This window comes from Phyllobates terribilis, unplaced genomic scaffold (genome assembly GCF_046119375.1).
Source record: "Phyllobates terribilis strain yellow unplaced genomic scaffold, ASM4611937v1 Scaffold_4__5_contigs__length_816908805, whole genome shotgun sequence".
Lineage (NCBI taxonomy): Eukaryota > Metazoa > Chordata > Amphibia > Anura > Dendrobatidae > Phyllobates > Phyllobates terribilis.
This window is the reverse complement of record NW_027362764.1, coordinates 140,423,300-140,436,761: the sequence shown is the minus strand read 5'-3', so window position 1 is coordinate 140,436,761 and position 13,462 is coordinate 140,423,300. Positions and strand designations below refer to the sequence as shown.

At 42.7% G+C, this 13,462-nt stretch overlaps 1 protein-coding gene across 5 annotated transcripts in view; it reads left to right on the top strand.

Annotated features, from left to right (window-relative positions):
• Positions 1–13,462, top strand: part of LOC141265124 (ATP-binding cassette sub-family B member 5-like) — a 476,628-nt gene that overhangs the window by 430,377 nt on the left and 32,789 nt on the right. For all 5 annotated transcript variants that reach the window (XM_073677800.1, XM_073677797.1, XM_073677796.1 and 2 more), the window contains 5 exons: positions 1,017–1,094; positions 1,167–1,250; positions 10,648–10,851; positions 12,066–12,166; positions 13,182–13,322. In XM_073677800.1, coding sequence (XP_073533901.1) covers positions 1,017–1,094; positions 1,167–1,250; positions 10,648–10,851; positions 12,066–12,166; positions 13,182–13,322 — 608 coding nt within the window. The remainder of the gene's footprint in view (positions 1–1,016; positions 1,095–1,166; positions 1,251–10,647; positions 10,852–12,065; positions 12,167–13,181; positions 13,323–13,462) is intronic.

Below are 13,462 nucleotides of genomic sequence, written 5' to 3'. Positions count from 1 at the left end.
AGCCAGCCAATCACTGTAATGCCTACAACCAAAATGGCTATTTCATTACAATGCATGTTCATTGGCTCTCTAAAGAGCGCTAAACATGCAGGGCGGGGACCCGAGTTCCCACCCGAGCCACCCAGAAATACTCGCCGAGCTTGTTGAGCACCGTGATTCTCAGGCGATGAACGAGTAGTGGTGAGCATGTTCGCTCATCACTAATTTTAACCCCTTCCTCATGTTGTCTTCAGATTACATAGCAAAACCTGTTGACAGATTCCATTAAGTACTGTAAACAGCTGATGATTTAATAATCTTCCATTTAGCAGTTCACAGCATGACATTGTCGGTCTCTCCTCAATAGTCTCAGTTCATAATGTGGACTGCAAAGCAATTAGTTTAGCAGTGCTGGAGGGTTTGAGGAGTTGGCTTCACAGACAATGGTTTTTAAAAAATTGTTTTTCACAAATCCTTTATGTCTGGTCAGATTTTAATTATATATTCTATTGGTTTGTGCATTTTCCACTAATTATTATTAGTATTATATTGTCTTAAAATTAACCTGTCACATTGTAAATTGTGCCTGATCTGCAGGTAGGATGTTAATAAGAAAGGGGAGCAGAACAAATTGATATACATTTTTGTGGGAAAAGTTTCAGTGAAACTTGCATTTTATTCATTGAATTCCTTGGTATTTGTAATTAGGAGTCCAGTGGGCGGTCCTACTCAGTGATTGACAGTGTTCCCAGTATGACTTTTACATGCAGAAATAGCTGTCAATGACTGAGTAGGACCGTCCACTGGACTCATATACATACAATCACCAAGGAATTCAATGAATAAAATACAAGCTCTACTTAACCTTTTCTGACATACTTTATATCATTCTGCTCAGCTTCTCCTTCTCTATGCCATGCCACAGATCGGAAAATGTGACAGGTTCTCTTAAAACCAAGTTTTATTTTTATCATTGTAGAATTACTGATTGTTTTAAATATATTGTTCTTTAAACAATACCTGTTTTTACTGATCAGGGTTTCATGTTTGGAAGATCAGGAGAAGTTCTCACTATGCGTCTAAGGCATTTGGCATTCAAAGCAATGTTGCGTCAGGTTAGTGTCAACAGGAAGGTTCAATATCTCTGTGTGTACGAGTTATAATATCGGTATTTTTTTATTGGTTAGGAAATATCCTGGTTTGATGACAAGAAAAATACCACCGGAGCTTTAACAACAAGACTCTCTACTGAAGCCGCTCAGATTCAAACTGTAAGTATAATTCAGGTTTCTAAACTTTGGATTTAGTTTGCTTTTGTAATGCAGCGCTGCACATTTTACGATGGGCAAAATATCTTGATTAAAAATGTCATAAATTACAGGGATTAACTGGAGGCAATAACTAAGAATTTAGACTTGGACCATACTTTTAGCACTTGTTTCCTTTCACCAGAATGGATACTGTTTTCCAGATTCACTGCTGAATTCTACTATATAACATAAATCTTAAGTCTTGATAAATAAATGAGCTGACCTCTAACGTTTTATAAGTGCATAACACAATTACATTATGTTATCTGAGCTGCAATGTCATGAGTCATCCATGACTGTGTACGGCCAACCCAGGTTCCACCGTTTAACATGCCCCTCCCATCTTTCAGCACTCACCTTTACCCACCAAATAAAAACACTGCACCTGTATTTTTTGGGATAAATTTGGCCACAGAAACCATTTATTAACAAACAACATTAACATATTAACAGTGTTATAAATTAAATAAGAAGGGAGGGTTCTTGGAGTTAAAAATAGATCTGGCATAAATTAAACCGAACTCGAACTGCCATGTTACCCTCAGCCGTCCATCACCAGCTCAAGGGCACCAAAAGCTCCCAGGGTAAAACCCCGTCCAGAGCCCAAAACCAAATGCCAGATCACCCCGCTCAATTAACCAACTGCCTGTAAATTTACCAAATTCTTTCCACCGACACTTCTGTGCCAACTCCAATAACCTCACCCCCCGCCAAGCCACTGCGACAAACCCCCTTTAATTTTTTATTTTTATATACAATTATAATAGACATATGTCTAATTACTCCTTTATCTCTTCCTCGATACCACCACTCCTTCACAATTATACTCAAAAGATACCAACCGAAAGAAGGGGTGGGTAGGTGGGAACTTTCCCTTATGACTTCCTTGCCGGACTGACTATTTCCCTCACTTTTTCCTTAATATGCTCCCCACCCCCGTAAATGCCCGCACCCTCCACACTTATACCCAATCCGGATCTCTTAGGTTCAAAAATTGCACCCTCCTGGCCAACCCCGGTCATGTGAGGCTTCCTTCTAGTTTCACTTGCTTCCAGCCCCCTTGTTGACCGTGTACCGCCAACCCAGGTTCCACCGTTTAACATGCCCCTCCCTTCTTCCAGCACTCACCTTTACCCACCAAATAAAAACACTGCACCTGTATTTCTTTTGGATAAATTTGGCCACAGCGGCCATTTATTAACAAACAACATTAACATATTAACAGTGTCATAAATTAAATAAGAAGGGAGGCACCTCTGTGTCAACTCCAAGAACCCCACCCCCCGCCAAAAGTGAACAGCCCTAACCATCTCAGGCTCGTGAGTGCCCCAACACCGCTAAAGCCCTCTCAATCCCCACCTGTATAGCCAATGCCCACAAATCGATACCAATGTCATTCAAGTGCACGCCATCCTTAAACCAAAAATTTCCAACACCCGCTTCGAGTTCAAAATGTCGAACGCTTACTCCCCCGATTCTGGACACAAAAGCTGATATGGCTCTATTTAACTTAACTCGCGCCCTATTAATCCCCTTCAATGATCTAACCTCCCTCCATTTTTGCCTTGGCACAATGTCAGACCAAACCGTCAACACCTCAGGAAAGGATGTCCACAACCTTAAAAAATCAAATCGAATGTCCCTCATCAATTCCCTAACCGGGCGAACCCCCAAATCATTCCCCCCCATATGTACCACCAAAATATCCGGCGTACGGTCCAATCGGGCTGCCTTATGAAATTCAGGCAGCACCCTTCTCCATACCATCCCTCTAAAGCCGAGCCACCGAACCACCACTTTCTCTCTACTAAAACCCAATTGCCTACCGTCTGGCCTCACGTCCGCCCGCAGCGCCCCCCCAGTGGACGAAAGAGTGTCCCAGAATCCACGCTAACAACGGGACGCCACCTGCAACAAAACAACCACAAGGTATCCAATATTTAACAAGATAAAACCACATAAGCCCTCATACCTAATGCCGTACATAAGACAAATAATGATCAGAATTCCACCTCCCGATGCATTTTATCACGTCCTTGCCCAAACCCAAACCATCCACTTCTGATGCCGTGCCAATTCTGAAAGAATGTGAGCCGAACACCTCCAGACGAAGGCCCAACTCCGGAATTCCTTTCTTAAATACCGCTATGAATTGAAAACGTGACAAAAACTCTCCATTTTCATGACACAATAAGGGACCCGCCCCCCCCCCCCAACCAAACCTGCCAGTATGCCATTAAACATCTCCTTGGGCACATGAAAGCTCCATTTACCTCACCCAATACTACCCGCTTGCCTCTACCCAATTGATCTGTCTTCCCACGCCTAATCGAAAATTCAATTACCCTAGCCCAACAGCTCACATCCTCTGCAAACAAACCCCCAACCCTATCCCTGCTTGGTGCCACCAATTCGCCTAATCTCAGTGTACCAAAAAACGCCAATGAAAAAGCCAACCTAAACAGTGTAGCTTCAAAAACGGAAAAGCATATCTTATCCCAAACTTAACCCAACCGTTCTAAGATGCTAAAAGACACTGGTCTTCTTTTATCTAACACCGTACCTCCTTTCCTAAACCCCCTGAGTGCTTGCTTCACTAAAAAGGACTTCGTAACATCTTTTTTCCCCTGCAATTTAAAACCAAACGCTAGTCCTGCGACGAATTCGCCAACTTTTGAAACAGACCATCCAATCTCCGCTGCCCTTCCCACAAGAAACAACACCACCATCTCTCTATCTCCGTCACTCCCCACCAAACCCCACTGCAGTATCCAACTTTGCCATACTCTCCACGATGCCTCGTATGATGACCAGGTCTGCCTTGTAATGGACTCCCATATTAACCTTCCTGCTCCTCCATAACCAGCTGCCACAGATGCGAAGGGCATTTCTGTCCCACGTCCTCTGCCTCTGGTGCTAGCGCCTGGAAAAGAGACAAGGCATCTGCTATGGAATTTTGCACATCTGGAACATGGACTGTCGTAATCCAAGCGTTCAAATTAAGACAACAAAGCACCAGTTCCCTTAGCCTAATCACAGGTGGAGATGAAGCAGACAAGCTGTTAATTACAGACACCACTCCCATATTATCGCAATGAAACCGTATTCTCCTGTTCGCAAAACTCTCCCCCCAAATTGAAACCGCAACAACAATAGGAAACAATTCCAACAACGCCAGGTTCCTCGTAAGGCCCCTCTGCTTCCACACACTCGGCCATACTCCAACACTCCAATGCCCCTTCCAATAGGCCCCATAACCAGCACCTCCCGCAGCATCTATAAAAATCTCACAATCAAAACTGATCAAAAACTCGTGCTGAATTAATGACCTACCGTTATAATTTTCCAAAAACAACTTCCAAACCTTCAAATCCTCCTTGTGGTCCTTATTTAAATGAAGGAAATGATGTGGCGCACGCACTCCTGCTGTCGCCCCTGACAACCTGCGACAAAATATTCTGCCCATTGGCATAATCCTGCATGCAAAATTCAAACGACCTAACAGTGATTGTAACTCCTTCAGCGTCACCTTATGCAACCTCCTGCTTGAGCAAACTCAATTTATCATCAGGCAACCGATACTCCATCCTCTCTGTATCAATTAAAATGCCCAAAAAACTTAAAATGGTGCAAGGTCCTTCCGTTTTTTCTTCCGCCAATGGTACGCCAAAATGTCCCGCTACCCACACCATAGTACCTAACAAATTCCTACACAACAACGATTGTGGAGGACCTATAAACAAAAAATCATCCAAATAATGAATGACCAACTGAACTGATGCCAAGTCCCTCACCACCCATTCCAAAAAGGTATTAAACGTTTCAAACAAGGAACACGAAATTGCACAGCCCATTGGCAAACACCTATCCACGTAGTATTTCCCTTTCCAAAAACAACCTAACAACGGGATACTATCCGGGTGAACTGGCAGCAACCTAAAAGCCGACTCAATATCAGTCTTAGCTAGCAACGAACCTGCCCCATATCTCCGTACCCATTGCACCGCCGCATCGAATGATGTATACTCAACCGAACACAATTCCTACGCAATGCCATCATTCACCGAAAGCCCCTTTCGGTACGACAAATGCTGAATCAAACGAAACTTATTCAGCTCTTTCATGGGCACAACCCCCAACGGCGAAATAATTACCTTGCTACTAGGTAATTCCTGAAATGGTCCAGCCATCCTTCCCAATTCAACCTCCTTTGCCAACTTCAAACTAACCACTTCCGGATGAAGGGAAGCTGACATCAAATTTTTAACAGAAAAGGGGACCGCGTGATCAGGAGGAGGAATTCTAAAACCCTCCAAGAAGCCATCTGAAATTACATTAGCCTTCAACTGATCCGGATACCTATTTAGAAAGGGGGCCATCTCGTGAAGCTTCACCGGAGTCACCCCCTTGACCGGTACCCATTGGCAGCTTTCCCTTACCCTTCTTAAAGCATTTAGATGCTCTGTGTGAACTTCCATTACAATGGGAGCACACATGTTTGAATTTGCAGGAGTTCCCGTACTTGCATTGGCCATCATTAAATTGCCAGCAAGTTCCCGCTTCCTTCTTAGTGCTTTGTGCCTTCTGACTACTTCCCCCTTGTCCTGCTGATTGGTTCCCACTAATGCTGCTCCCGTGAAAGGACTGTCCATACCTCACTGGAGCCATAACCTTCAGCCACAACCCTAGGTCCTTTTGATCCCATCTAATCTCCGGGCGGACTGTCTTCCTCTGCCAGAATTGCTCATCGTATCATAAACATGTCTGACCCCCATAAGTACGATGAGCCTCCCCAATAGCATCTAGGTAGCAAAATAAACCCGAGCAATTATCTGGAGATTTTTCTCCAATGACGCTAGCCATTATTGCAAAAGCTTGCAACCAATTGACAAACGTCTGAGGAATCAATTTCCATCTACGCTTCTCTTCCTCCTCCTTTCTACTGTCGTCCTTTTTTTCCCTTATCCAAGTTAAACTTCTCCATTGGAAGAAGGGAAAAAATTTCAACATACTCATCCCGCCAGATCTTTTCCTTAACCTCTTTCTTCAAGTGTGCCCCCAACGGCCCATCAAAGCAAACATATACCTCCCCTTTTTCCCTATCATCCTGTTTCACGGCCTCCGCTTTATCCTTTTCTGTCTGCACAGAAACCGATACCCCCAAAGGTGCCCCCACTGCACCCACCGCCGACCTGGCCGATTCGCTCCCCACCTGCGACACTACCGGTTGACTAGGTAACCAAGCCCCCACCAGAGATAACCCTGTCTCATTGGCTCCACCACTGTCTATTCTTGCCAGAAATTGCGACATGCTTGCCAAAATATCCCTAAGCCCCACGACGTCCGACCCACGCCTCCCCCTAACATTTACCCCGCTGGGCCCTGCCAACTGCCTATCCCCTGCCCCATCCACTACTGACCCTGCGGGCGACAAACCATACATAGACGCATACTCGCCGAGCTGCGCAGGTGCTGTGTCCCCGCCAGCTGTACATCCCGAGTCCTGTTGATTCCTTGAGTCGCCCTGATCCTCTCCGTATTCCAATCCACCAGACTCCTGCTGCTGCTCAAGGCCCGCACCCCTGGCCTCCTCGTCACCAGGGGGGACCTGAGCACGTGCCGATACCCCCACAGATCGTCCTCCGCCCATCACTGCACTGGTCCTCCCTGCCGTCCGTGGCCCTGCGCGACTTCTGGACCCGGACTTCCCAGCCCGGTCCGTGTTGGTCCGTGGGTGACTGCCAGGCAGCTCCATGCTGATGCCCGCCGCTCCACTACCCTGGATAGGATGACATGAGCCAGGCAGCAGGTCCTCAAAGTGCTGCTGCCTGCCCGTGTACCTGCCGTGCTGTCTTCCTTTGATGCTCTGTCTGGCAGGCACCCCGACTGGTACATCGCCAGGTGTGCCTGCCGTGCTGGTGGTCCCTCCGGTCCCCTCAGTCGCTCTGGCACTCTTTTTATTAAACATGCGGCACCGCGGATCGCCGCTGTCTCGTGTTGCGGGGGACAAATTCCTGCACGGCCCTGTCGCATGCCGCCAGCCATGACGCAGGCCGCACTTCCGAGGTGTAACTTCAGTCGCGGACCGCGACACACTGATGGCAGCACCAGCAGGCCGGCTGAGCGGATTCCTGCCATGGCGGGCGCGATGGCGGGGGATTCCGCCACCATGCTCACCGGACGCAGGGTCCCCTGAGGGCTCCGCAGCCTGCACCTGCTGCATGTGCTGGCAATCTCCGGCAAAAGCCTCTCAGGGGGCCGCGTCCTCCTGGTGCTTCTTCCTGAACCCGACGGAGATTCTTCTGACCTGCCATTCCCCAGCAATTCAGACAGCTGGGACTCTAGCCATCCTCCACACTTGGATCTCGCAGCATCCCTCAGCCTGGTGATCAGGGAGTCAACCGTCTCCATAACGCCCGGTCAGTGTCCAGAAAACAATGGGTAAGTTGGAAATTTTTGTGTGCTCTCACAACTTTCCCTTGTGACTTCCCTGCCAGACTGACTATTTCCCGCACTTTTTCCTTAATATACTCCCCCCTCCCCTAAATGCCCACCCCCTCCACACTTATACTCAATCCGGATCTCTTAGGTTCAAAAATTGCACCCTCCTGGCCAACCTCGGTCATGTGGGGCTTCCTTCTAGTTTCACTTGCTTCCAGCCCCCTTCTGGAACTGTATTTTATCTCCCACTGATGACGACCACAGATATTGTATCATGTATACTGTATGTAGACAGTGTGATCTATGAGATCTCTGGAAAAAGAGGTTTCAAACATGTTGTGACTTGATCACATTTGTTAAGAACTACTTTAAAGGTAACTTGTAAGCTAGAAAAAGCAGTATTTACTTGCAGCTATTCTAGTAATCTTAAGGTAAATGCCATTTTAAAAATGTTTGGCTGTCTAGCTGAAACAACAGCTACAGGGAGAAAAGAATATAAGTTATATTCTCCCTGCAGCTGCTCACTTACAGTCATTGGATGTTACTGGGAGCTGTAACAATTAGTGCTCAGTACTCAGGGAACACATTGGAATCACTCCAAATGTGCCTTGACTAGCAATTTGCTCTACATACTCGCTGCAAGCTGTTAGTCAGTGATCAGGGGAGTGATTTTAGCACGCTCATTGTGTACCAAGCGCTGACTGCAACAGCCACCAGTAACTGTTCCAGTTAGACAGCTGAACATGTTTGAAATATTACCTGATGATTACCACAATATCTGCAGGTAATTACCTTTTTTATAGTTGATAGTTTCTCTTTAAAGGGACTCTGTCACCACAGTATGACTGTTCAATCCAAGTACACGCATTTGGTTTATAATTTAAATACACCTTCCCACCTACTTGTTTTCCATCTATCTTCGCCCTTCTCTGGTGCTATAATGCCAGAGCTGTCAATCAAAGAAGGGCAGAGGGTGGACATTGAGGGAAAACAAGCAGGTGGGAAAGTGTATTTAAATTTTTGGCCCCGCCATGATGCACCGAGAGCCTGTACTTGGTTTCATTTTGTACTGACAGAGTCCCTTTAATCTTGCTAGTTGTTTCTTAAGCAGACAATACTAAATGTGGTCTTAGAATCTGTTTGTAGAACCCTTAATTTTTTTGTTCCTGGAACAGGTAGAAATCGCTGTGTGAGGTCCAGTGTTTGTGACTTTATTTGCGTATAGTAGCTAACATTCTTAGGGACTAGCAAATGAACATTGAAAGGCAGGAAATTAAACATTTGTAGCATGCAGCATGCCTGAGTTCAGAGATTTCCTGATTTCCTTTATGTCTATAAAATAATAGAAGAGTTAAACTAGTGTCTTATCTTGTCACATTTTTAACCACTCCTACACTGCAAATGAGACATTATATGTTATGTATATCTCTGATATGGACTCAAATCAGACCTGAGGACATTAAAATTTGGTTGGTTAAACACTATACATGTATTATAACAAAGAGACGAAGAGAACACAAGTAAACACAAATTGCTGTTTTTAAATGAAGGTCTTTATTATTAAGGGAAAAAGAAATACAAATATACAGGGCCCTGTGTGAAAAAGTGATTTCCCCTCCATAAAACATAAATTAACTGTGGTTTATCACATCTTTGGGAAGCTGAGTTCAATTTTCCTTGCCTCACACAGGCCTTATTACTGCGATACTTATTCTCAATCAAAAAATCACTTAAATAGGACCTGCCTGCCAAAGTGAAGTAGACCAAAAGATCCTCAAAGGCTAGACATGATGTGATCCAAAGAAATTCAGTAACAAATGAGAAACAAAGTAATTGAGATTTATCAGTCTGAAAAAGGTTATAAAGCCATTTCTAAAGCTTTGGGATTACAGCGAACCACAGTGAGAGCCATTATCCACAAATGGCAAAAACATGGAACAGTGGTTAACTTTCCCTGGAGTGGCTGGCCGACCAAAATTACCTCAAGAGCACAGCGACGATTCATCCAAGAGGTCACAAAAGACCCCAGAACAACATCCAAAGAACTGCATTCCTCACTTGCCTCAGTTAAGTGTTCATCATAAGAAAGAGACTGGGCGAAAATGGCATACATGACAGAGTTCCAATACTAAAACCTTTGCTGAGCAAAAATGACATAAAGGCTTGTCTCAGTTTTGCCAGAAAACATCTTGTTGATAGCTAAGACCTTTGGGAGAATACTCTGTGGACTGACAAGACAAAAGTTAAACTTAAAGGTGTATGTGCCATTACATCTGGCATAGAAGTAACAACAACGGAAAAGAAACATCATACCAACAGTAAAATTGGTGGTGGTAGTGTGATGGTCCGGGGCTGTTTTGCTGCTTCAGAAAAAACACACCAGCAAGTTTACCTCTGAATGGGTTAAGAAAAATAAAATTAACACTTTTGAGTGGCCTGGTCAAAATCTTGATTTTAATCCAATTGAGATGCGGTGGCATGACCTTAAAGAGGTGATTAATGCTCGGAAACTCTCCAATGTCACTGAATTGCAGCATTTTTGCAAAGATGAGTGGACCAAAATTCCTCCAGAGCATTGCCAGCTATCACAAATGCTTGATTACAGTTGTTGCTGCTAAGGGTGGCCCAACCAGTTATTATGTTTAGGGGGCAATTACTTTTTCCCACAGGGCCCTGTAGTTTCGAATTTCTTTTTCTCTAATTAATAAAGACATTCATTTAAAAACTGCATTTTGTGTTTACTTGTGTTATCTTGGTCTAATATTTGAATTTGTTTTGTGATCTGAAACATTTAAGTGTAATAAACATGCAAAGGAATAAGAAATCAGGAATGGGGCAAACACTTTTTCACACCACTGTAATGGCTGTTATTTGTTTTCTAGAAGAATTTCAGTTACATTTGTTTAATTTTTTTTAGGCAACAGGATCCAGACTTGGTTTACTTTCACAGAACTTTGCCACTATGGGACTTTGCATTATACTCGCTTTTATTTATAGCTGGGAGATGACTTTGCTGGTTCTCGCTATGACTCCAGTCCTTGTATTTTCTGGTCTACTAGAAACCCGAGCTCTTACCGGTTTTGCTAATCGTGATAAAAAGGATCTCCAAGAAGCTGGAAAGGTCTTTATAACTGTTACTTTACTAATAGTGTAAATCACTTCTCTGCTTTCTGTGCTATCTACATTGCTCCACACTAAAAATATCTGATAAGTCCACGTAGTTTCACAATTACAATTACTTGTATACATTGTTGTTATAAAGCGCTACCATTGATGAAGCTAAACATACCCTGATCCAGTTATTTCACACATTTCCACTGGATAACATCAATTGATTCAACAGATTTGATTACCAAAGCTGACATATTAATTTAAACTGGTAATGTAAACTTACAGATCCACTATTAATATCAATGATTATTGCAATGTACAATAATTTATACAGAATTTATAACTTCATGCACTGACCACAGGGTTATAGACATCTATTAAAGAAGTTGTCCACTACTTTTACATTGATGCCCTATCCATAGCAATCCCTATTGATGCCCTATCCAGCTGATCGGCGTGGGTGCCGCGTATGGGACCCTGGCCTATCATATATTGATGCCCTATCCTACAGATAGGGCATCAATGTAAAAGTAGTGGACAACCCCTTTAAGTCTTTGGGGTCTTGTTCTATAGTAGATGACTTATCAGTGATCCCCTGTAGAAAACTGTTTACACCTACTATTACCTAAATAAGGCCATTACAGCCATTAATAATCCAGTGATGGATAGTTGGTCTCGACTTGAACTCAGCAGCCTCATATGTGAGAGTCTTAGCATTTATGAGACTCTTGAATTTAGGTCATAACTTTGAAGCTCATACTCAGACCATGAATATGTTGCATAAATATGTGGGTTCCCTTACCTTAAAGTTGCAAATCCATGGACAGCATGGCCTAGAGAAGGAGAAGCTGAGCAGAAAGATGTATAGGTTTGTTGTAAAAGATTCAATATAACTTATATTTTATTCCTTGAAATCTCTGGTTTTTGTATGTATGAGTCCATTGGGTGGTTCTACTCAGTGATTGACAGCTGTATCTGCATGCACAGTCATACAGGGAAGACTCAATCACTGATTAGGACCACCCACTGGACTCATATGCATACAAACCCACAGGATTTCCACACAAAAATATATATTAATATTATCAGTTCCTCCTGCTCTATAACATCCTGCCTACAGATCAGATAACATTTTCACATTACAGGTTCCCATTATATATAAATACTGTGTAAGGAATTACATGATTTTTGAATATACTTTCTCATCTATATTTAAATTAATAGATTGCAACTGAAGTTGTCGACAATATTCGAACAGTTGTGTCCTTAACTAGAGAAACAACTTTTGAGAACCATTATACTGAAAGTCTACAGAATCCATACAGGTCTGGTATCTCCAATCATTACAGAATTTTATATATTCTATCTATACTATAGTGTTACAAATATTGCCCTATTTATTTAGAAAAAATAATGGAAAAATAGTAAATTCAAATAATAAGAAAGTAATATATTAGCATAGAACTCACTTAGACAAAAAAAAATGAGCACAAATTTGTGGATAAAATCAGGTATTACCTGAACATGCAGAAAGTTGGATACTGCTCACGGGTCAGAATAAAACATTTTTGGATTTACTGCTTTAATAAATTGCAGATTTGGTCAATTTCTTTATATCAATAATATTTTGAAGCCAAAATCTGCCTTAGAATACTTAGTATTCATTTTCCTATTATAATTTTTTTCTACAGACTGATGCAAAATGCTGGTCAAATTGGCGTTGTGTGAGGGTCTTACAGATAGATCCCCATATTTTCTATATATAGCATTAAATTATATATTCCATCATAGATTAATTTAATTAAATGGAAAATGCTACCTGAGTTGTTCCTGCTATTAATTCAGAATTATACTGCTAGAATTAGGGGGAAGGGCTATATAACCTCTTATAGGCTTTTCTGATTGTTAGGTGAAGACATACAGTATTTAATTTTGTAATTTAAAGAGTTTAATTTTGCTTGTCTTGGCCTTTGGGACTTCAACTGATACAAGGAATGGGAATAAAACTACCGTAAATGTAAAAAAAATTAGTGTCATATCACTTGTTAAGTTTTCCTGCGCAGCCGCACTCCCGGCCAGCAGCTGTGCAGTGATCAGTAATAACGCTTCAAACCGATGAGTGTTAGGAAAGAAAGCGAGAAAAAATGATTTAGAAAAATATTGCCTTAACCTCCCAATAAAAATGACCAGCTATGTGATTCCTTAGGAAAGTGACACATCCTAACCTAGAGCTCTACATATTTATCTCTACTACCAACAGGGCCGGCTCATTTCTTCTCATCTATCCACTATGATACCATTAACACATCACATCTTTTTTCTTTTAATTTCACTGTGTAGGAATTCACAAAGAAAGGCCCAGGTATACGGGATTTGCTTTGCTTTCAGTCAGTCATTTATATTTTTTGCCCATGCAGCAAGTTACCGCTTTGGAGCTTATTTAATTAATGTGGGAAGATTGAATGTGGAAGAAGTGATTCTGTAAGTATCAACATGTACAATAATGTCAATGTCCAGTGGTTTGATGCCGTAATCTCCGATTTTAAGCTTCTACGGTGCATGGTCATGAAATGGCAGTCAGGTCATGTGCATGGAGTGCTTGGGGCTAGGAATTTGCCAAA